General features: G+C 34.8%; 3 protein-coding genes and 1 long non-coding RNA gene across 6 annotated transcripts; all 4 read left to right on the forward strand.

Moving 5' to 3' along the window:
- Positions 1-1,155: 1,155 nt before the first annotated feature.
- Positions 1,156-2,296, forward strand: LOC132058153 (uncharacterized). The gene is made up of 2 exons (XR_009415196.1): positions 1,156-1,443; positions 1,594-2,296. It is a non-coding gene; the product is annotated as an uncharacterized LOC132058153 (long non-coding RNA).
- Positions 2,297-9,975: 7,679 nt separating this feature from the next.
- On the forward strand, positions 9,976-14,695 carry LOC132055715 (uncharacterized). Of its 3 annotated transcripts, none has more exons than XM_059447666.1 (4): positions 9,976-10,353; positions 11,496-11,727; positions 12,138-12,831; positions 13,055-14,695. In XM_059447666.1, the coding sequence occupies exons 2-4, from the start codon at positions 11,509-11,511 to the stop codon at positions 14,371-14,373; spliced, it is 2,232 nt and encodes a 743-aa protein (XP_059303649.1). In that variant the 5' UTR covers positions 9,976-10,353; positions 11,496-11,508; the 3' UTR covers positions 14,374-14,695. The 3 variants fall into 3 exon arrangements, with proteins under 3 accessions (XP_059303649.1, XP_059303650.1, XP_059303648.1); XM_059447665.1 differs by having other exon boundaries at positions 9,978-10,353; positions 13,049-14,695; XM_059447667.1 differs by lacking the exon at positions 11,496-11,727 and having other exon boundaries at positions 9,977-10,353; positions 13,049-14,695.
- A 2,921-nt stretch (positions 14,696-17,616) lies between these two features.
- On the forward strand, positions 17,617-21,380 carry LOC132055716 (DNA excision repair protein ERCC-1). Its single transcript, XM_059447668.1, has 9 exons — positions 17,617-17,966; positions 18,070-18,166; positions 18,836-18,939; positions 19,192-19,291; positions 19,383-19,459; positions 19,702-19,801; positions 19,978-20,049; positions 20,130-20,198; positions 20,600-21,380. Exons 1-9 carry the CDS (start codon positions 17,740-17,742, stop codon positions 20,921-20,923), a joined length of 1,170 nt encoding a protein of 389 aa, XP_059303651.1. The 5' UTR covers positions 17,617-17,739; the 3' UTR covers positions 20,924-21,380.
- A 920-nt stretch (positions 21,381-22,300) lies between these two features.
- LOC132055718 (pentatricopeptide repeat-containing protein At2g02980, chloroplastic-like) lies at positions 22,301-25,185 on the forward strand. The gene is made up of 2 exons (XM_059447671.1): positions 22,301-24,838; positions 24,922-25,185. The coding sequence occupies exon 1, from the start codon at positions 22,496-22,498 to the stop codon at positions 24,161-24,163; it is 1,668 nt and encodes a 555-aa protein (XP_059303654.1). The 5' UTR covers positions 22,301-22,495; the 3' UTR covers positions 24,164-24,838; positions 24,922-25,185.

Raw genomic sequence — 25,185 nt, forward strand, 5'->3', positions numbered from 1 at the left:
TTTAGTCAAATTAATTTCTTAAAATGAAAAAATTTCATTTTTAATGGAAGTAAGGAAAACAAATTTCATAAGTGACATTCCGAGTTCTTGTCTCCTCTCCACCCACCCAATGCCCTAACCCCCGCCCTTTGACCCTCCCCCCCAAGCCACCCCAATCTCGCCAACATCCTATCCCATTAATGTTTTGTTAGATTACATATAAATGTGTGTTAGAATTTTGTTTAAATAAAATTAAGTAATTTAAATGAAAAGGTGTCTTTTAAATGAAAAGAAGTGTCCTTTCAAAATTACATAACCACTCTTGTCTATTTAAAAGATTCTCTTGCATTTTGAAGAGAGATTTTTTTTTAACGTTACTTTTTCCAAAAAACTCTTTTTCTTCTACAAAATTCCTGCACTTAAAAACCAGAAATGTTCTTGTTTTCCATAGATGACTTTCTTCACTATTTGTTTAGTGCAGATTTCCAAAAGGCTTGTCATATCCACTAAAGCTATTTGCGTACAATCCCATAGCAATCTCGTAGAGGAGGGGATGCAAATATCGTTTTCAGGAAAGCGTTTCGCACGTGTTTCACCTTTCAAGCCTCCAATCCTTTGTTCGTTATCCATATTGTCAAGCCTTTATCTTTGTGTTTTTCTTCATATATTTTTTGTGTTCTAGAGATATATTTTCCAACAAAATGCTCTTGGGATAATATTTTTTTTTTTTACCAAATATTAAAAAATAAGTAAGAAATCTACTTATTTTTCAAAAAAATATATTCTAGGAAAACATTTTTGTTCATACCAAACGCACCCAAAGTGGACAAAAAGATGATGAAACGATTTTGCCAAAGTGGAAAGATAAGGGGTCGATTACTTTGCCCTTACTTTTCTGTCGGAAGTCTTAAAGAAAGGCAGATGCTGTCGTCCGGTCTGTAACTTCTCCAGCCCAACCCATACCTTTTTTCTCCTTTTGGGCCCAATGGTGGACTCCAAAAGTTTGAAAAAGCTCTTCTTTTAGCTAAACTATCCCACCAAGTTTCTTTCCAACTTTCAATCTCTTTACTACATTTGGGGAGGGGGGTGGGGGTGCGTAGGGGCATAAAACACTGAAAACCGAATTATCGAACCGAACCGGGAATTTCGATATTTCGGTATTCGATATCCGTATTCGGGAATGAAATTTAAAAATACGATATTCAATTTCGTTATTCAGTTGAGCTACTTATACTGTTCGATAATTCGGTATTACCGAATACCGAAATAATTACTACGCAAATAGAATTCAGCCCATTAATATTTACAGTTATATTCATCAGTTCAGCCCAATAGCCCATCAACAGTTCAATACCAACGACCATAATCACCGCCTCTCTCACACCATAGTCACACCTCTCAGGCTGTCGAAGCTTTGTGACTGTTTGCCGACCATAAAATCACTCGTCGCATAATCCAGCTCCGGTAAGTGCTAAAGCTTTATTCCTTTGTTATCATCTATTACTTGTTCTTTCTTGAGCAGATTTATCTTATTCTTAAATAATTTGGGTCTCTAAAATCTTTTCATCGTTCAAGAAAAAGTTGGTTTCAATTGATTTTGAGGATTGTACTTAGGAGATTGTCCTTCTGGTTGGATAAGCAATAACATCATCTTCCAGAGTGTATTGCTGCAAAAGTTGAAGAACCCAGAAACCATTTTTGGGTGTGTTATCTAAGCACCATACTGCCATAACCATCTATTACCCACTAATCTTTATTTTTCCATCTGCACAAACGCAATTCAAAAAGAAGCCAAAAAATCCCATTTTTGTTCAGTAAAAAGAGGAAACCCTCTGCTTTTGTCCTTAAGTTTCCTTGTGGTTCAGTAAAAGTTCAATCTTCAATTGGAAGAAGAAAATATTTATATTGATAGCAATGCCTATTTTCATACAAACAACAAGGGCTATTATGAGTAAAAGATTCATGTAGTGGCAAATTAAATAATAACTGAAAAGAGTGAAAGCTGTGTTTAAACAATGTAAAATAGAATTTGTGCCTTCACAAAACTGGGGCATATTTGGTGGACTATTATAATTTTTATGTACAGGTTTTAAGGCTTTGGATGGAGGGAGGTATTTTCTTATTTATGTTTTCATGTAGTACTGTATGATGTCTTGGAAATGAAAGGATTTGATTATCATCTGTTCCTTATGGATTTAATTTCTTGGAGTTTTTTACCTTGTTAAAATTTGATATGCTTGGAATTGTCTTAGATGTTGAAGTGTTCGGTTTTTTTACTCAACAGTGAAGCAATGTTGAGCAACTTATGCATTTTTAATGGGGTGAGTAGTTGAGGTGAATTTGCTGTTTTTGTGCTCTCTGATTGTTGCATCTTACGTTGGATTTATCAAATTTCTTGTTTGATACTTAAAACAGTGACATTCTTGTGATGTAATACAGTGGACTTCGAATTCAATATGACATTACCGAATACTGTACCGAATCGAAGTTTAATCTACCGATAACCGAATTACCGAACCGAAGTTTGAAAGTTCGGTATTTGGTATTTACTTTCAATTACCGATTACCGAATTATCGAACCCGAACTTTGAAAATATCGAATCGCATACCGAACGCCCACCCCTAGGGGTGGGTGGTCAGAGAGCTCACTTTAAGGTTAAAAAGCGCATACAGTAAATTCTTATGGTTCGGCTTTTTCTCGAATTTCATGCATAGCAGAAGCTTTAGTGCACTTGGCTGCTTTAAAGAGAGATAACTCAACCCCTATTGGCACCTTATTATATTGCTTCCTCCAATCCATTTTGTAGTAATTTTTTTTCTTAATTTGTATAAGAAAGAATAATATATTCTAAATTTAGAAATAAATGTAATTTAAATCTCTAATTTTTTATTAATGAGAAGTATTTATAGTAATATAAAATTAGAAATGTTATGGTATATTTGAGATCATAATTTTTAAAAACTTAAAACCCAATAAATATTATGACATACTTAAAATTATAAAATTTTATTTATTTATCCGTACTCAGTCAAAGAAGTCACATGATCATATGGAGTAATGGGAATTTTTGTTTGGATCAGCTAGTGGTGGGGACCCCACCTAGGTCTCGTGCCCATGAAAACGTACTGTCGACGCATAGACAAGTGGTCATTTAAAAAGGGCAACCTTGGAATTTTCGAAGGTGGTGTCTTGGATTGGGTTGTGTTCCCAAAATTGGGAAGAAAGACAAATAGAAAATTAAGGCCCCGTTTAAACATGATTTGAAAATATGATTTCAAATTATGTTTGGATATGCAATTTGGATATTTTAAGTTGTATTTTCTCTTATAGACATAAAAACCCCACAAATTGTGAAAACTATAAAAACATTCTCAATTCTTATACAATCTTATCAAATGAGCAAGTCATAGTTCATAATAAAATTAGTACACTACTAAAAGACCTTTCTAAAAAATACAACATCAATTAATCAAGCTTTAGTTCAATAAAAACGAAAATTTAACATGAATAGTAATGTAACTACTCTTTAATATAATCCTCCCACATAAATTAAAGGTTGGTATACATAAATAAAAGTTGATGGAAGTTAATTAGATTGATAAATGATTGATAAGGGTAATTGTTAAAAATATCTACCAACTTATGAGTCTTTTTTTACAAAATATAAACTTATGGGTTAAGTTTTTTATTTTAAAAAGTTGAAACCAATGCCTCTTTGGATGATCTGGGGTTTGAAACCATGAGTGAAAATGCATGTCCAAACGCTGGTTTGGGGTCATGGTTTGAAAACGCATGTCCAAACGCCTACTAAATTTCTTTTTTCCATTGGCAAATGTCGATGTCCAATGCCTCCAATTTTTTTTTTTGTTTCTCGTCAGGTGTTCGTTGTTAGTATTGGAGGCCGATTATATTTGGATTCGCGCTTCCCACCAATGATTTTTTCGTACTCAGAGCTCGAACTCAAAACCTGTGATTGAGAAAAACAACCCCTCACCACATTCTTTGGTAGTCTTGTTTTACTTACTTTTCTTTCATTCATCCAATTTTACTTTAATTTTTCTTTTATGTCCTTGCTACTCCTATCAAACAAGGGGATCATTTTCCTTCCACGTTTACTTCCACTCCTTGGGAATTCTTCTCCTTTTTTTTCCGGTTAAAAAGTTTCACCAAGTTGAGCGTTATATATGAAGTTTTGGTACCCAACTGATTAAAAATTAAAATATAAAACAAAATACAAAATCTAACATTGCTTTGTTAAATTTAGTAGTCTTTCTTTTTATCTGAATTTATTCTAAGATCATGTCACACTTCCTTAACTATTTTCTGTACTTCTCGATATCTTTCATTATTGGATTCTCAAAGTATATTGGGATTCACATTATTCCAAAGAATGTTCAAGTTAATTTAAAATATATATTTTTTGGCCGCACTTTATTTAAATATAATGATAATAAACTTTTAAGTTTTACTTATCGGTCGCACTCACATCAATTGCTATGTCTAAATTTCGTCCATGTAGTAAAAGCAATTGACCTTTCACAGATTAACATATGGTTGAATTTTTCCATTACAATTAAAGGGAGAAAATGTGAGTTTATGCGGAATGTAATGTAAGGTGATCTGAAACTAGATCCAATAAAAGAAAGTAATAGTGGTGAATATTGCAATTTCTCTGTCTTAACTTAAGTCACAATTCTGTTTAGATTAAGTTAGGGATCAATGGATTGCTAATCATTGGCCAGCTGTATTGATAAATGATTTCCGATAATGACAAGCTAGGATTAAATTACACTTATATTCTCTTATTGAATAATGCTAACAACTACAACTAGCATTATCTCTTGCAGTTGACAATTGAGACAACCACTAATATTTATTTACTAGTACTATATTTTCAGCCTTTTCGCGTTATTCTTTTTGGTATCTTTTGATAATATTAATTAAGGAAAATTTACTGGACATAACTACTTCTAAGACTTATTTATTAATAATAGCTACCTTTTATTTTATTTATTTTTAGTAGCTTAAATTTATTTCAAAATTACCAACAGAATCGATCTACAAGCGTCTCTGTATTTCCCCTAAACTTACGGCCCATGTTCCCCAATAACTCCCAATCTCTTCTCTTTTCAAATTAATTTCTCTCCCATCTTCAATATTGTCAACCGTATTATACGGCCATTATCTATCATCATTATTAGCACGATTCTATCTTCCTTAATCGTTACCCACACGGTGTAGGTAACGAATAAAGGAGGACAACAGGTAAAATGAAGAACATGGATGTCTTGATCAACAGGAAAGTTTACAAAATTCGAAAACCAGTTGGGTAAGGGAATTGGGAGTTGAGGGAGCCAATTCGGATGACAAAGTCCCATTAAACTAGATGGATTGCTCAAGTGCTCCATGTCAATTTTGCTTTAAAAGCCCAACCTGTTGCAATCTACAGAGAAGACACTAAAAGAGTCGAAGCTCAAGTTGGCACCTGTAGGATAGAGAAAATTCTGGGCATGATAAAGGAGAATTGTTCTCAAAGATGTTAATTTTTTCTTCTTCTTGGATTTTTGGTGAATCTGTGGTTAGTGTGGAAGTTGTAGAAACACCATTGATGAGAGTTGTGGAGCTTCACGCCCACCAAGTGTTTGATAAAATGTTTCAGTATATTTCAGTGTATTATTTCACTATATTTCACTGTATTTATCTTTTTTTTTGTGTAGAACCTATTTTTGCTCCACTTTATTTTCACGATTTTTGTATTTCACTGTATCTCAATGTAATTCTGCATTTTGTATTTCTAATTTATGAAATAGTTTCTAATATATTTCGTTGTATTTCAATGTATTTCTAATTTCTGAAACAGTTTCTGATATATTTCATTGTATTCCATTGTACATACACATACTACAATTTTATATTTCTTAAACAATCAACCATATTTCATTGTATTTCAAAGGTATATTTTTCTCGTATTTGAAAGTATTTCTAAAAGTTTGGAATGGAGTAATTTGAGAGAGAAACGTGGGTTGTTATGGAACTTCGACAAATATGCGTCATACATGGTTGATTTAATTTGACTTACCATTTAAAATGAAAGAAGAGAATCTATTCCATAAATACAAATATTTTTACTCGCCGCATTTTGTATTTCAAAGATATTTCAAAAATGTGAACTCTCCCGTATTTGTATTTCCGTGTATTTCTCTATATTTCAAAAACGCGAAATACAACTAAATACAACAAAAACTAGCTACGATTTGTAAATATAGAAAAGTAGCTATAAATTGTTAGAAGCTATTAAAAGGTAGCTGTTTTTGTAAGTTGCCCATTAATTAATAGTTTGATGAATTGCCATAGCATGATTCACTCAATTTAATGCTCATCAAACTAAACTTTTCCAGCTCATTTATTGGGTTAGCGTATGGTTAAACGAGCAACAAGTCTTTATAGGTCTATACATCTAGTTTAGTTTGGTCGGTTCTAAATACTATAAGGGTAGTTTGATACGCGGACTAAATTATCTCAAAATTATAATCTCGGGACTAATTTATCCCATCTGAGAGATGGAATAAAATAATTCTAAGGTTAGTGGGATATCCCATTTTTAAGATTGTGCTTCATTTTATACTCCGTTTAGTAGAAGTATATACCTTATACTAAACATGGTACAAAAAATTAGTGCTGGGATATCTCAGCTTATACCATGCATCAAACGACCCCTAAGGGCTTATAATATTATTTTAATATCGCAAATCAAGGACCAATGGTAACTATATAATTAAGCAAATAGCTTGTCGAGTTTTAACAGATTTATGCTATCTATGCTGAATGTTTTTTGGCCCTTCTACAATTTTTTTTGTTTTATAATTCTAATTTTTTTTTTACACATAAGAGATCTGAAAAATCTACTTTTTTCTATTTAAATTGTAAGGGGACAAGATATCTCATTTCTTTTTTTTAAAGAGGAACTCAGCGATCCATTAGTTTCTCTTTCCTTAATGCATGAAATTTTCTAATATGATTATTTCGAATTCGGGTTGCGTAAAGCTTATTTTAGAAGCCTTATTCATGGGCCGCTACATGCTCAAGAGAATAGTTACACTCTTGCTAACCTCTGGAATGGCGTTCAATGGCAATGGGATAATCTTTCGGTGGTCATTCCTCCTCATATTAAAGCCTTGGCCTCAACTGTTACTTTACACTTAGGAGAGAATGACGCCCCTTATTGGGCTAAAGAAGCAAATGGTCTGTTCTCCACGAAATCTGCCCTTAAACTTCTCACTAATGATACTACTCTAACTTATAGTTTTACTTGGATATGGTCTCTTCCCACGCTACCAAAAATAAAATCCTTTCTTTGGCTGATCTCCCATAACAGTCTTCCTACCAGATCGTATCTCCATCTTATAGGCATCATACCTGATTCCTTATGCCCTTTTTGTCCTTCTGTAGAGGAGACTATCACTCATATCTTGATAGACTGTAGGGTTGCTAGGAAAATTTGGCTAGATCTTGGCCTCAATCTCAACAACATTCTCAGTACCTCTACTCACTGGTTGAACAATCTCCACAATCTTCGAATCCCTCCTCAATATAATCACCTTCTCTGGTCCGAATTCTATCCCTTTATCCTTTGGAACATTTGGATAAATAGGAATAATAATACCTATAATCGCCAAGCTATCAACCTGAATGTTCAAGACATTGTTATGAGAGCGACAGAATATAAATACTCCACCTCTATTGATCATCACAGTGACACTAGACATCTGATAAATATTAAATGGCACCCCCCTAATAATTGTTGCATGAAGTTGAATATCGATGGTGCATTCTCTTCCAAAACGAATAAAGGAGCCATTGGTGGAGTTTTTCGTGATTCAAATGGGAATTGGATATTAGGATTTTCTCAAGCCATACATTGTTTAAACCATACCATGGCTGAGCTACAAGCTTTGCTTCATGGGTTACAGCTTGCCTTAATTATGAATTATATTCCCTTGGAAGTGGAGACAGACTCAGTAAAGACAATACATCTCCTTGATAAATCGCAACCGATGTTTACTGATACAATATATTCATGCAGGTTGCTATTGAGGAGGTTGGGGAGTCCAGTGGTACGTCATAATTTTAGACCATGCAACAAAGTAGCTGACCTTTTGTCCAAGCAGGGAATGAAACCTAGCTCCAACTCTCAGTCGTCTATTTTGCTAACGCCGTTTTGGAAGCAGACAAGCAAGGACTGATGTCTACTAAGTTGATATCACCAACTACGTGTAGTAGTTTAGCTAGTTTAGGGAATGCTAATGTTCTCTCTATCTATGATAGTACTAATGTACCAAGTATGTCGTATGTACCAGTTTAACTATTAATAAAATGTCCGTCCAAAAAAAAAAAAAAAAGCTTATTTTAGGAGAATAGTATTTTACGACAAGTTGTCATTCAAAACTTCTAATTATAAGGCTGAAAGATTTTATCTATCTCATCACGTTTTTAATAATACTACGAGTAAACATATGTAAACTTGTGAAATGTGACACTCACTATTTGACGTAGATGGATATGTATAGAATAGTGATGATCAAAAGATCCAACAAAAAATGTAGAAGAAAAAGAAGAAGGAAATCATTTTGCTGGAGAAATATAAAGAGATTGCTTGTCAAAAGTTTCATGAGAAGAGAATCGACAATGCTTACTAGGAAAAAAAGGAACTTTCCTGATTTAGTTGAATGAAAAAGACAACTGGCCTTAAATAGGAAAGCAATAAATATTAAATCTTAACTTTAACTTTGTATAAAACAAAAAATTACACAAAAAAATAAATTTTTTTTTTTTGAAATGTACACTGTTTTTACAAGAATCTCACTAAACTAATATTGAGATGAAATTCTTGACAATATTTTTTTACTCTAATCTCTAGACAAAAAAAAAAAATTAATTTTTTGAACCGCAATGTACACTGTTCTTTTAACAACCCCACTAAACTTAGCCCCCGTTTGGCCATAAGAATTATTCACTTTATTTTGGAATCAACGTTTGGCCATGAGAATTCTGAATACAACTTGAAGTTGTATTCCGAAATACCAAAAACTCAAAAAATTTATTTTTCAATTTTTTTTCACTTTTTTCAATTTTTTTAACTACATTTCACCAAAAACTACAATTCAAAAATTATGGCTAGGCACAACTCCAACTCCAAAATTCAAAAAAAAAAAAAACACTCTTGACAAGATTTTTGTACTCTAATCTCTAGAGTACATTGATCTAAAAAAAAAAAAAAAGATCGAGAAGATCGTGGTGGATTCTAAGTAGGCGTTTGGCCTTAGAAATAAAAAAAAAATCACTTTTTTTAAAATTTTGGAGTTGGAGTTGGAATTGTGTTTGGCTATAGTTTTTGAAGTTGTATTATTTTGTTGAAATATACTTGTTTTGGTTGAGAAAAAAGTGAAAAACTTAAAAAACAAGTTTTTCAAATTCCAAATATAACTTCGTGAAATTGCATTTGGAATTTTTATGACCAAACGCTGATTCCCAAAAAAATGAAATTTTTTTTTGAAAAAAAGTGAATAATTCTTATGGCCAAACGGGTTTTAAGTACTCGTAGAGGTGCATTTTATAGGACATCCTTATCTCCAAAGTGAAAATTTCCACGTGAATCCAAATTTACTTAATTTTTAGTGTCGAATTTCTTAAAATTAGTTGAACCTAGAATAATTACCGAAAAATCTAAAAAGATAAAATCATGATCCAGAAGGAAAACTTGGATGAAGTTTTACTCCACCCAAAAAGAAGTATTATAAAAATAGTTTGAAATACAAGTAGTATTTTATGGTAGGTCCATGAGAAAAGGACAAGGATAGTGGAAAGAATCTAAAGAAAAATCCATAAATCTTAGGCTTCATCGTCAAGAAAAAATCCAACAAAAAAGATGTAAAGATAATATAATAGTGTTGACAAATTGGCCATATATGTCTCTCTCTCTCTCACTCTCTCTCTCTCTCTCTATTTTCTTCTCTCTTTTACCACCCAGACGCAAAGGCATCTTTTTTTGTAAATAAATGAGCTAAAAGAGGAGATTAAATATACATACTGGTTGGTCCCATCAGATCCACAAAACGCCATATTTTTTGTCCCACCATTTCTCCGTGTTTTGATTGCAATGAACTTTCGGTAGCATCTCTTTCTTGGCTTTTCCTACAAGCTGTTGCTTCTGATATTTTTGCTCATTTTCAATCTCCTTATCTTTTGGGTTATAATGGGTTTTTGTTGGTTTTGTTTTAGCTCTGAGCTGAGCTAGAGATAGTCTTGGTTTACTGATCTTTGTCTGTGTTTTTTGTTTTCTGTGAGCTGAGCCCATTTGGTGGAATTCATCTCTGGTAATTTCTACAAATTCCCTGAATCGTGTTATCTGTTTGGGTGATAATCTTAGTTGATTTGGGGGTTGTTCTAGTTGTCTTCTCTTTTTGAGTTTTTCTTTGTCTGGGTATGTTCATAGATGCATCTTTGTTTGTGCATGTTTGTGGATTTGTATGTTGGGTTTTCTTTTTCTTCTTTCATCTCTCTCCTTCTTTGTGTTGTTTGACTGATGATTGTATCGGTTGGATCTGTGATTCTTGAATTTTTTTTCCTTCTTTATCAGTATTTTGTCCAAAATTTGGGTTTTTCTGTATTGGCATTTTTTGTTTCTTTCTTAATGTGCTCTCTGTTTCAATGTTTTCAGAGTCAAAATTCAGATGGGTTTCTTTCTTTCTAATGTTTCCCCCTTTTTTGGTGTGTTCCCACTATAAGTGCATTTTGTTTTAGAAAATGAGTGTTTTTGTGGATGTGCGATTTGTACTGCTAAGTGCCTGAAATCAATCTGTCAGTTTTCACGTTTCCTTCACTCAATTTGTGCATTGATGATTTTCTAAATCTGGATTTAACTTTCGGCAAATGATTCTTAATTGAGTCTCAAACACTTTAGACTAGTATCTTTTTCAAACAAGGCACATGGTTACAACTTTTCATTTCGTAACTATTTCTGATACCAACGGAGCGTAACTGTAGTTATATTTGAATCTGTAGCCGTGTTGCTGCCTCTTTATCAGAATCTTTTGTTTCAAAAAAAAAAAAAAAAAAAAAAAAAAAAAAAAAAAGAACTTTGCTTGACTTGATTCCTAAGTTTAATAATGTTCACAACTCATTTACCATTTTTAAACGTGTTGAACAGTAAGAAATAGAATTAACACGATATGGAGAATCAAATTTAGTTTGCTATGAGGTTGCATGACATATTCATAAAGAATGCATCATTGTGCTTCTTTTCAGTATAAATCTCCCTGTCTCTATACTTCGAACTTCGAAGTACAATAAGTTCTGCTCGAATTTAAGAGGAAACAACAGAAAATTGAGAATAGAATAGTTCTCTGACCTACTTTTCAGTATCTTTCTCTATATGCCCTTTTCTATAGTATTGAGGTATTAACTATCTCGTTTCATATGCATAGCATTCTAAACTCTGCATTTTGTTGTGTCCAAGGGTGGGGAGAAAAATGCAGTGTACAAGCTATATTCCAGGATATCATCCAAAGGATAGCCTTGGGGGTAATTCATGGTCTATACCTCACAATGATATTGCCTGGAACGGTGCCAGAGGCTTCTATGTTTCCTTGCCACCTCCATTTATGGCAGACCAGAGCGTGGAATTAGTTCATCAAAAGGAAATATTGAAGCAGACGATACTCAAGCAGGAAGCAATATTTAGATATCAGGTATAGACATGAGCCTTTGATCTTACCCTTTGAAAGAGATCATTTCATCGTCCAATCAAGTTAAGGATGTCTTTGACTGAACGCGTCAATTTGTTTTGCATGTAAATTAATTGTACTTATGTGTCCTCTCATGTTGGTTGAAGTGTACATGCTCATTTCCTTTCCTTATTGCTCCAGTTGATTTAGAATTAAACTGTGGTACTAGAATGGCAATATCTTCTAGATATTTTCCTTTTCTCTATCTGATGTTATTCTTCTCTGTTGTTTAAGGTGGGGTGGTATAGATATTGCAAATGATTGCAATGATGCTGTCAGTCTTTTTACAATTATTGTCGGTCTAGGGCGATGGTAGTCTTCGGAATGCTTTAATCAGGATCAGCTATAAGTCTAAAATATGTTTTCTTTCTCAGGTCAATGAACTACATCGCGTATATAGAAGACAAAGCGAGTTAATGGACGAGATTAAGAGGAGAAAGCCAGTGGGGGATCATTTACACTTGCAAGCATTAGAGTCGAAGTCTTTTGTGTCACAATTAAGACCTGAAATTTCCCACAAATCCCGTTGTCCTCTGGTTTTAGACCAGACAAGCATTGAGCCATCTACACTACATCGAGAAACTTTTCAAGGTTCTTCGAATTCTATTGCTGGTCAGAGAGTGCAACCAGGTGCTTACTTATTGACTGAACAAAATCTCGCAAAAGAATGGAAAATGTCTTCTTCGAAGAGCAGTACATCTAGGAAGAGAATGTTGGATCTTGAACTTCCAGCAGAAGAATACATAGATATTGAAGACGAAGAACAATTTGTAGAGGAGCGTCCTGTTCAAGGGCTCAATGTAGAGGAGCGTCCTGTTCAAGGGCCCAATATTCTGATTTCAGAGCTTTCAAAAGCCAACTTTGCTAATCCTGGAGATTCTTCAATTTCTAACTCAAGTCCTAGGGGCACATTTCATTTGTTTGATCTGAATGAACCAATACAGCTTGATGAAACAGGGTATCCAAATTCTACACTTGAATCTATTAATGTTCATGAGGAAATCAGCAACATGGATCAGGATCTATCTGGAACAGCGCATGCAGAATGCTCAACTCTGAAGAAAGAAGGTATTCTGACTATTCCCTTGAGACAATATCCTAAATACAATATAAGCTGATAGGATGCTCTTAATATTTGTTTTGCACAATACTGGCTGCTTTTGTATTTCTACCATCAGATCCTTTATATGTTCTTTGTTTTGAGTCACATGCTGATCCAATTAAATCTATCACAAAAATATTGGTAGAGTAAACTTCACACTCATTTCATTTTTATTACCTGCAGTTACAGGGGGAGATATAAGCAACCTGAATTCTTCCGATGAAGTTTCTTCTGTTGAGAGAACACTTCTTCAATGTAAACAAACAGCAAGTTCAACTACAAGATTTGTAGACAAGAGTCACAATGGAACCAAAACTGCTCGGAAAAAAATTAAGGAGATGCCCTTCGCAGTTCAAGCTCTTCCATGCTTTGTCTCTAATGCATCACTCAGTAAGAGTCCTAAATCTTCTGTTGGGAACTCTTGTCTCACTGGAAAGAAAAGTGACCTGTACAACAGTAGTGCTTCTAGTCCAACTTCTGGCACATCAGGCTCTTGCTTGATGAAATATGGTGATAATGAATCTACATCTGGACAAACTGATGCTGTTAAGTTATCTAAGATTCCAGATAGCTTGAGTTTGATGAAGGTCATGGACTTGAATTGTACACCTTCTCCTGATTTGTCTGATAATCAGTTTTCTGCCCCTACCTCCAATATCTCACATCTGAATCTCCTTGAAGGTGGAGAAACAGATATTTGTGAAAAATCTGTTCTTCTTGATTGTATCCTGAGACCTGATTCTGCACTCGAATCTAGAAATTCTACAACTAATTCTTGCATTAACTGCATCAAGGATGAAACCTTATCACCTGGTCACAGTGAAGCAACAATGACCCCTATAAGCCCAGAAAACAAGGAATGTTCTCCACCTAGAGGAGATTCTCTGGACAATACAATTGGTAAGTCTGTCCGGTGGTCTAAAAAAGACCACATGAGTGATCACACTGGAAAAACTGACAGGGCTGCAGCAGAGACACTACTTTTTATTTCATCATCCGTTGCCCGGGGAGATTCAAAGACTGCCAAGGGTGGAACATCTGAAGCCGCTCAAGATAATCTGGGCTGGCTTGCTGATATTGCAACTTCTTTGGCAAGTAATCCACAGAACGAGGTTGGAAAAGAGAAGGAAGCAGTATGTAATACTTTGCATATTCGGTCAAAGAGGAGCCGACCAAGGAGTGCTAAGTATAAGAGGGTTCTTCCAACCGAAATACTTCCTGCTACTGTTTCTCTGCATCAGTTGAATGGAGAACTTCTGGCTATGGGAGGTCTCAAGTCACCTGCAAATTCTGCATCAGAATCAGGTCCACGGATGAAAACTCCACGCAGGGCTAGTTCGCGAAGTAGGAGATGTTCCCATATTGGAGAGAGAACAACTTGCTCACTGTTACAACCACATCCTAGTAATGACAAGCAGGGCATTACAGATAGATTTTGCAAAGGCTGGGGGGAAACAAAAGAGCGGCAAAACAGTCGGAGAGCTCGTTCTATCTCCTCTTTTAGCTGATGCGTTATTTAGGAGACACTATTTTGGACTCATGAAAATATTATATGGTGCAGAAAGTTGATTCTTAGGGGTAATGCTTTTGGAATTGTATGTACAGGTAGTAGCCCAAATTCGTATAGTATACTTATTTTTTTGTTCAATGAGGAACTGCTCATTTTGTAGTTACAATGACAGTGACAGAGATAACAACATTTTGTTGTTAGTTTGATAGAACCTTTGCCATCTTTCATGAATTACAGTACCCATCTATATTAGATGAAAGGGAACTGAACTTTGTAATTTGGCTCGAGTATAGTATCTAGTTTGTTCCTATTTTAGTTTCCACCAGGTGTCCGGTACCCGCATTGGGACTTACGGGCTTCCTCCAGTCATAATGATCTCGCATCCTCCATTTTGGAAACTTTGAAAGTTCTTCCATCAAACCAAAAGTCGATTAAATTTTTTTATCAAAGCCGGGGAATTTCTTCGATCTTCAAAAGGCTCCCTTTATTTGAATACCCACCTACGGCTTTGATTGTTATTACTTTTGCAGGGGCTCATAACTGGGAAACAGAACAACAATGTCTCCTAGCTGCAAAAGAATGGCTCCCAACTGAAAATTTCTCTCGATCACTCTCTAACAGAGAGCCATTTTCCCTTTCGATTAAATCCGGATTCGGAAAGTCCCAAATTGGGGGTAAAGGCTCCCTAACAAGTTAGTACTTATTATACTTTGTCCTTCAGACGAAAACACTTGTTACGTAAACTATCATCCCCCATTGACTTGGCTAATCGAAATTTTGACATTTTCACAATGAACAATAAAGCTCCCGAGCATGCAGTAATGTGGTTTTCCCGTTATCGATATCCTTATGTTCTTCGCCTCTTATCAATTAAGGTGAATGAGGCAACAGGCATGGTATTCTTTAAATAGCATCAGCAGAATCATTTGTTTGGATTTGCATGTATATCATATTAAGATTGCTCATAAAGAAAGAAACTAATTACTTAACCTAGATCAAATTAAAAGTGAATTGATTAAATGATCCTCTACAAAATATAACAAATGCTTGTGTGTTATGTCAGAATCGGCCATGTATCCTGAGGGTTCTCTATTATTTTTGAAAGACCCCTTTTAACTAATTTCCTCCAAATTAAAAATGCGTTAAAAATAATTTATTTAAGTTGTAGAGAATAAATCCAGATTGGAATATGCTTTTATTTATTTATTTATTTATTTACTACTACTAATTTTTTGGCTGTTGGTTGGAGACTATATGTAGCAATACTGGTATTGAGTGTTGACCCCTTATTCCCTTAAATTGGAGATAAAAAAAAATGGCTTAATGCATATGTATCGGTTTCTACTGGTTCTGCTCTTCCACTGCCAGCTTAATTAAGAACTACTCTTTTTTTCCCTCTCAATTGCTGTTAATTTTAGCTAAAAGATGGCATAGTTAAATTAAACTATATATTAGCATGTTGCTACATTGAGGACGAGTTCAGGGGTTCAATAGAAACAACACTTAGTTAAAGTGCCAAAATGGAAAAAAGAGGCAAGTTTAGGGGTCTCTATATGCATTAAGCCTAAAGGTGGCAACCGGTTCCAACCGGAACCGGTTATGGAACCGCTTAAGGAACCGGCCGGTTCCGGTTAAAAAACCGGAACCGCTTAACCGTTCCAGCTTCGGCTTTTAAACTCCAAACCGGAACCGGTCCGGTTTGGAGTGTTTAAAATATATTTTTTTTTGTTTTTTGTATTATATATATATATTATAGTATTTATTTGTATATTGTAGGTATATTTACATATGTTATACAACTTTATAATTAAAGTTTAAATATTTATCGACTACCAAATTAACAAAGAAGTCAAGAATACGAATAGTGTTTTTCGTATACATATATATATGTATAACTTACATATACTTATATATATGTATAACTTAATATATATAGTATATATACTTATATACTATATATACTTATATATATGTATAACTTAATATATATACTATATATACTTAATATATATACTATATATACTTATATACTATATATACTTATATATATGTATAACTTAATATATATACTATATATATATAACTTAATATATATACTATATATATGTATAACTTAATATATATACTAAATATATGTATAACTTATATATATACATATATACTATATATACTATATATATATACTAAATATGTGTATAACTATATATATATGTACTATTTACTATATATACTTATATATACTAAAAGTGTCGGTAAAATATATATTGTTATATATTAAGTTATACATATATAAATAAACCTATAAAGTATATATAGTATTATTTCCACCAACATCAATACCTAAATTATATGTTTCTTATATACATAAATGTATTCCTCATATATATATAACTTAATATATATAATAACAATACGACTACTACTATATATATATACACGTCTTAATCTCTTTGACATTATTAAATAGAATTAATTTAAATCACAATCAAATAAATCACAAGAAAATAAATTACAACAAATTAAATTGCGTAAATTAAATTGCGAAAAATAAAGATAGAGTTGGAACGAAGGTACCAAATTGCCGGATTAATTTCCAACAAAGTCAAGGCGGCTAGAATTGCAAATCCACCAAAGCTACTTCGGATTGTTGCAAAATCACCAACTCCACCAACAATATTATAATTGCAAAATTAATAATTGAAAGTTGAAACTATAATAAGACTTTGTGGCTAGTTATTGCAAAATAATTATAATTGAGAGATTGAGATTTGAGAGAAAGATGAAGAAGAGAGAGAATTGGTGTGAATTAAAATGAAAATGAAAATGAAGAAGGGTTTATATAGGGGTGGGGGATGGGTTAAAGTGTTAAAAAAAAAAAATTTGGGGGCCAAAAATTAACAAAATGGCTTGCTTTGACAAACAGCCATTTTTGCAAATGGACGCTAACGGTCCATTAACGGACACCGCGTCTAACGCTCTTTCCTTTTTTTTTTTTTTTTATTTTTTATTTTCACCGGTTTAACTGTTCCGTTTTGACGGGATTCGGTTATAAAATATTGGAACCGGACGAACAATTATATGATTAACGGAACGGTTAACAGGTTCTCTGGGTTCGGTTCGGTTTAACGAGTCCGTTACCGGTTAAAACCGTTAGCCCGAACCGGTTGACACCTTTAATTAAGCCTAAAAAATGATACACATAATTTGATAATAACATACGTTTCAAGATACTGTAAAAGATTGATATTTCCTATATAAAAAAAAAAAAAAAAGACGGGTGGTTCGGGTCGAGTCGGGTTTGGGGTTGAGAGAAAAACAGAAAAAATGGCGGCGAAACAGAAACGGAAAGGAAAACAGTAAGTCAATGGAGAAGGCAGAGCAGGAAGGAGGAGGAGAGAAGAATAAGAGCTTTGTGATACAGATTCCTTCATATGAAGAAGTTATGGAGAGTTCTCAGCCCAAAACGACATCGTCTCTGTTCAACCCTAACCCTTCTTTCTCTCAAGCCTTCAAATCCATCAAGAACTCCGAATTCTACTCCCCTCCCCCGCCACCTCATCCTTCTTCGTCCTCTCAAACCGCCACTCCCAGGTTAATTTGAATTTTCACAATGTTTGTGCCTTTGACTTTGAAACAACATACATTTGAAATTCTTTTTTTTTTTTTTTTTTTTTTTTTTTTTTGTGGAATATAGACCGGTTAATAATAGTTCAGATGTTCCCACTTCATCATCTTCGTCTACGCCTTCATCTTCAGCTAATCGAAATGCTATACTTGTAAGCAATAGACAGGTCAGACTTTTTACTTTCCTTTCATTTAATCAACATTGCATCTTGACAACTTTGCGAGCTAAATTTTAAATTAAAATACTGTCCATCTTTTACTATAACATTTAGATGCAAGCTTTATGCTGCAATTAGTCTCCATTTTCACGGGAGTATGTAGTTTGCTTTTGGATTTTTTGTTCATTTTCTCTCACTAAGCGGGGTCTCATTTTCCTAATTTTACTGGAACTTTAAGTTATCTTCAATACTAGAAAAGCATGATATTTTTTTCTTTGATGATGGTGGTGTTCGGGCTAGCTTGTCGCGTACTGCTACTATTCCACCGGTTACCTAGTACCTCCCATCAACACAGTAGAAAATCATGAACATCTTATCAGAGCTACCTCGGAATTGTAAGATATTTGAAGCTTCTTTGATTGAACAATGATACTTCATTATGGCTTTAAAAACTTGTATTCTAATATCTAAACCCAAGCAGGCATTATGTATTTCCTTATACTGGATTACGGAGGTTGAATGTACTAGCATCAATGTAGGTGCCTTAGCCGTATGCCTCTATAAGCTGGTTATACGCCTTTTTGCATGACCTTCTTTTGCAGTGCAGATGTGCATTCTGTTGAAGCAAGCTGTTTGTAAGGTTTGTCTATTTATTCTGTTCTTTCTACTCGGATGCAGAAGGGCAATCCGTTGCTAAAACATATCAGGAATGTGAGGTGGACTTTTGCAGATATTGTTTGTGACTACTTATTGGGCCAGAACACTTGTGCTCTTTATTTAAGGTTTGAAGTGCTACCAATTTCAGTTCATTTTGCACACAATCTATTGGAAGAATCATATAAGTTCTGACAATAGGTGCCTGTACTTGAATTCTTATAATGATTGCTTTCTTTTCTTACGAAGATTGGTTCCTAAACTTCACTTGGCAGATGATGTGGTAAAATATAAATTTTGTTATGCTTTTTCAATAGTGCATTTATACTTTTGCTTGACATTCTGCCCTTCTTTATTTTTTCTTTCCTTTTCCGGAGTAGCCTCCGGTATCATCTGCTTCATCCAGACTACTTGTATTTTCGGATAAGGGAATTGCAGAAGAACTACAGACTCCGCATAATTTTGTGCCATGTTGATGTTGTAAGCCCTTTAATACTTTTGACTTCTTCATATTTACATTGTGATCCTTGGGCAATAGCTTGACTCATCTCATGGTTGTTTTTGGATCTAGGAAGATGTTGTCAAGCCTTTACTTGAAGTTACCAGAACTTCTCTCCTTCATGATTGCACTCTGTTATGCGGATGGAGGTACCTCTTATGTTCGGTAGATTTATTTCGCGAAGTGGTATGCTTGCTTAAAAGCATGTTAGAATACCTCCGAGATTTTTCTGCTTTCTTCTATGTCATCATGACAGCACATCATCATTCCCTTCCTGTGCGGCTGTGCCGCATAGGATCAGTTGAGAAAAGGCAATTCTTTGTAATTGTTTCTGTTGAACATGTGTCTAAGGCAGTTTTGCCAATCACTGTAAATTGCTTAAATTTTTTAGTTTGGAAGAATGCGGACGGTACTTGGAGACGATAAAGGTTTATGAAAATAAGCCTGCCGACCTCATTCAGGGCCAAATGGATGGAGACTACCTATCACGGGTATGTGTGTCAGTTGATTACAGTTCATGGTAAATTAGTTTCTGATTTCAGGGACTAGGATTATTTTGTCAAAATCAGGAACCTGTCTGAAAAGAAAATAATTGGAGAATGGATTTTTTTTGCCCTAAGCTTTCTGATATGAGCTCACTGAAATTTGGTTTATTGTTTCATTGTAGCTGAATCATGCTCTGACGGCAATACGACATGTTAACAAAACAGATGTTGTGACTCTTGGCTCAACATTTGGGGTATGTGTGAAATTGCAGTTAATGCTTAGAAACTAATCTACTTTTTCAAGTCAGTGACTAAGTCGGTGGCATCCTTGCAGTCTCTTTCTCACGTGATGGATGCATCTATGGAAGATCTTGCTCGTTGCCCTGGCATAGGAGAGCGTAAGGCAAGTTTTTTTTTTTGTGCGTGTTGGTTGTTGATTCTTTATAGTTTTGCTGGATCTGTTTGTTTTATTGCTGGTTGTCGTCTCAAATTATATTTGAGGAAGCTCATGAGGCATCACCGTATTGTAAAAGTTTCTAGTATTCGTGATATAAATCCTAAGTTAGTCCGTGTCGGCTATATATAAATCCTCACTATCCATTTGAACTTGTTTCATTCCAGTATTAATACTTCGGGTTCTCTAAAACTAGAAGTTTTCTATATATTCCATTGACATACCAATCTCTAACAAGAGAAACAAAAAGTCAAAGAGCTAGGTATTAAGATCCTTCAAAGTGCTTCATTATTATTGCCAATTACTTCCTTGTTCAGTTTAATTTACTCATTGGGTTTGTAATGGATCAGGTAAAACGTTTGTATGATGCTTTTCATGAACCTTTCAAGCGAGAAGTGCCAAAACGCCAATGCATTCCAGAAACTTCAGTCGCTAATGAATCTCATCCTGGTTCCAGCAGTACGAAGGAAGATGAGAAGGAAGTAGGGGTTACAAGCAATTGTGAGAAGAAAGAACCCGAAGTAACTGTCAAATCGGCACTTTCTGCTGCTTTTGCTAAGTACGCACACAAAGTTGCCAGAAAGAAGAATAAACCACAAGAAGAGGAAGAAGGAAATTGTAGTGTTAATGAAAAAGCTAAAACTGGAGATACGAATGGCAGCAACGAGGGCTGAATCTTGGCCTATTGGACTAAATCTTGTGTATCACCCCACAGGAGAATAGGTTTCTTAGTCCCTTCTTTTCAAGCCAAAGTTTGCTAACTTTATATTTTCCCCATTTATTTGATTTCTTTTTGACAGGAAATGCAATGGTAGTGATTCCATGTAAATTAATGGGAGAACTGATAGAAGATAATTAGTGTACAAAGACAAGTTGTCATTGCTCATGGAGAAAGAAAATGAGCCATCTCTTTGGGAATAGGGTGGTTGACGACCACACTCCACCAAATGGTCTATGGCTCTATACAGGATTTTATATAACAATGTTGGCCTATTGTCAGAGTAAGAAAAAGTATCAAGAAGCTATAGCATAACTCACTTGCCTAGGACATGCTCGAATCCTTGTCCAATACTAATCTCTCTTACTTAAGAATGCTATTAACTAAAAGAAACTTTTTTCTATCTGAAACAACGTGGTCCTCACATTGTACTTCCAGTGCTAGATATCTGGATCAACCTTTCTTCTTATGATTCATGCTAATATCTTGAATCTTAAGGATACTTCGAATTCACTCTCTTCTTGAGGTGCGTTGATGTCAATGCGTTTGCTGTTATAACATTTTGTGATAAATTCGAAAATTAGAGACTTTGGCAGGAAAAGGAAGATTAAAAATAGCAACGACGATAACTTAATCTGTGTAGGATTTTCATAGGCGTGTTAAGTAGACTGGTAGATAGCCTTTATCCCTAGGTAACAGGATTTTCATGTGTAGGATTTTCTGTGGGAATTTCATACTCCCCCTGCTTGGAAAATCCTCAATTGTTATAATATCCAATCGCTTCATCTGTGTAGGATTTTCATATTATAGAGGTGTTAAGTGTTTAATTTAATTATACAAAGGGGTGTATCTAAAAATGAGTGATCAGGGGCGGATCTAGGGCCAAAGAAGGGGTAAAAAGTTACACTGTATATGTAAGGTGTTTTTTTTATGTACATATATAGGTTTTGAATACCTTGAAGATAAGAGAAGAAATTTGTTCATGGTTTAAGGGTTCCAAGTTCAAATCCCAAGTACTACATTTTTAGTAGGCGTTTGGCCATGAAAACCAATAATTTTTCACTTTTTTTGAGATTTTGAAGTTGGAGTTGTGTTTGGTTATAGTTTTTGCAAAGAATATTCCGTTGTTTGAATGTAATGAAAGTGAAAAAAAGTGAAAACAAGAGTTTAGGTGTTTTCAATTCTAAATACAACTTTAAGTCGTATTTGGAATTTTCATGACCAAACGATAATTTTCAAATAAAGTGAAAAAAAAAAAAATGCCGGAAAAAACTAAAAAATTCTCATGGCCAAACGGGTCCTCATTTTTTTTAGCCTCCTCAACGAAAATCCTGAATCTGCCATTAAGTATACTATAGGGCGTTTAGCGTAAGTTACTCAAAAATTAATTTGTTTTTGATCTTCAAATTCTATATTTAGCCACTTAATAAAGCGCGCATTTTAAAATAATTCCAAATGTTATTCATGGCGGCTCCCTAGTCTGTTAAGTGTTAGCCATATTTATTCAACTGCCATAATAGCAGCAAAAATGCGCCGCATGAACCAAAAGCTAACCTGCAATAAACCCACTGACAAATACTCGCTTATTAAACTAATTGATTCTTCTATCTCTTCAAATTGGTTTGCTAATACTGCTCTTCTATTCCACGACTACTCTCATTTCGTTGATTGTAATTTATGTAATACACTTATTAAACGCTATGCGGATTCAAAATGTCACTCGCGTTCAATTTTTATTTACACCCAAATGCGTAAACTCAATATCCTTCCTGATTCCTCAACATTCCCTAGCCTTCTCAAATCAGTTGCTCAGTTATGTTACGGAGAAGTTGGAAAATCCATACATTGTAATGCAATTCAGTTGGGTTTCACTTGTGATGTTTATACAAACACTGCTCTTGTCTACATGTATGGGATTTGTCAACAACCCGATGATGCACGCCAGCTGTTCGATGAAATTCCTGAGAGAAATGTGGTTACGTGGAATGCGTTGATAACGAGTTATACGCATAATAGGAGGTTTAGGGAAGCAATTGATGTGTTTAGGGAAATGTTAGCTTGTGGGGTTAAACCAGGTGAGGTTACTATGGTTGGCGTTTTATCGGCTTGCTCTCATTTAGGAGCTTTGAATCAAGGGCGGTGGATCCATGATTATATTGTGAGGAATCGGTTGAGAATGAATGTATACGTTGGTACTGCGTTGATCGATATGTATGCTAAATGTGGAGATATTGATGAGGCGAAAAAGGTGTTTGAGAGTATGGGAGTTAGAAATGTTTATACTTGGAATGTATTGATTTCGGCGTATGCAATGAATGGACAAGGCGAGGCTGCATTAGAGGCTTTTGATAGGATGGTTGTTGAAGACTTTAAGCCTGATGATGTTAGTTTCGTGGGTGTTTTGTGCGCTTGCTGTCACCAAGGTTTTGTTGAGGAAGGTAGAAGGCGGTTCTCAAGAATGATAAATCAGTTTGGATTGCAGCCGAAGATCATGCATTATGGGTCTATGATTGATCTACTTGGACGTGGTGGATTCTTGGATGAAGCTATGGAAATGATTCATTCTATGAAACTAAAACCAGACGCAATAATATGGAGGATACTACTTGGTGCCTGTAGATTTCATGGAAGAGAAGAACTTGGTGAATTTGCTTTCCGTAAGCTTCTGGAACTGGAACCGATGAACGGGGAAAACTACGTGTTAATATCAAATGTTCACACTCAAAGAAAGAAATGGACTGAAGTTGGAGAAGTTAGGGAATTGATGGACAGGGGCGGAATCAAAAAGATTCCTGGATGCAGTTCAATTGAAATTGAAAATGAAGTATATGAGTTTAAGGCATCTGATCCACTTAAAACAGGGCATGAGGAAATCCATAAGATGTTGGAAGACATGAAAAATCAGTTGAAATTAGCTGGTTATGTGCCTGAAAAAGAGATGGTTCTGTATGATATTAATGAAGAGGAAAAGGAGCATAATCTTATATACCACAGTGAAAAGCTTGCTCTTGCATATGGGCTGCTATATTCATCTGAACCTACATTAAGGATAATGAAGAATTTAAGGATTTGTCAGGACTGCCACCAATTCTTTAAGCTTGCTTCAGCTATTTATAAAAGGAATATTGTTGTTAGAGATATAAAGCGCTTCCATCATTTCACTGGAGGTCTTTGCTCATGCAAAGATTATTGGTGATTACCTAGTATATTAGTGATGTTATGTCTTCTGACACATTAGGGGCAATTACAAGTTACAGCACAGAGACCGGCAAATGTTCACTGAGGATGTTGTGTCTCATTTATATAATTAAAACTGTCAGCTTTAGTTTTTGAGCTTCAGAAAATGAAGTGAACTGAGAGGTCGCAGAATCTGCCATCGGACTTGGGTAGTTATTTCCTCTTTCGATGGATGGATAACTGGAGATATTTTAGTCTTTTCCTGATATATCGGACATAGCCTAGCACAACATGGATAAAATTCAGATACGATTGGTGTTTGATACCGCTGCTCACCATGTGTTCCTTCGTGTCTTTCACGTAATGAAGCAGTAAGCCCAAGAATGTTGCGAATTTACAAAATAATACAGGGTATGTTGTTGTTGTTTTTCTACTTGGGTAGTCATTCTGCCAATATCTTTACGGTTTCTGGAGTTGAGTTTATTACTAGAAACCTATCTTTGTGAATGTTTTAGTCCTTGATGTCTGAGAAATATTGCACTAGGCTCAACGTATCTTTTATTTACCTCTGACTCTGCTGAAGGCCTAAAGATTTCGGGCGATTGAACTGCAGAATGTGTGCTTTGAAGGCTCTCAAGTTTGTCTGAGATTACAAGTGTTTTGGGCTGACTGTTTGCCTTGTCTATGATCTTAGGTAGTAACGACCTATAATTCAGTTAGACAACTAATGTTGAAGTTTGTATTACAGTCCCTTGAGCACATTAGCTGTTTTGTCAGGTGAGACACATCTTGGCATGTCTTCTATGTTTGCACTCTCAGAACAATGCTTTAAGAAGAAGTTCACCTTCTCGACAACAATGACGGTGACACATTATCTGAATCTTTGCTGAAAAATGCATATGCCAAAGGTACATTGCATTCTACCCTAATTTTTACACATTATTATTGCTTCTTTTCGTAGGATCTTCAGTACCAACTCTTGTATGACTATTGAGGCAGAATATGTTATTGCCATAACAAATACATTGCTTCTTGACCTCT

This window comes from Lycium ferocissimum, chromosome 5, assembly GCF_029784015.1.
Source record: "Lycium ferocissimum isolate CSIRO_LF1 chromosome 5, AGI_CSIRO_Lferr_CH_V1, whole genome shotgun sequence".
Taxonomy (NCBI): domain Eukaryota; kingdom Viridiplantae; phylum Streptophyta; class Magnoliopsida; order Solanales; family Solanaceae; genus Lycium; species Lycium ferocissimum.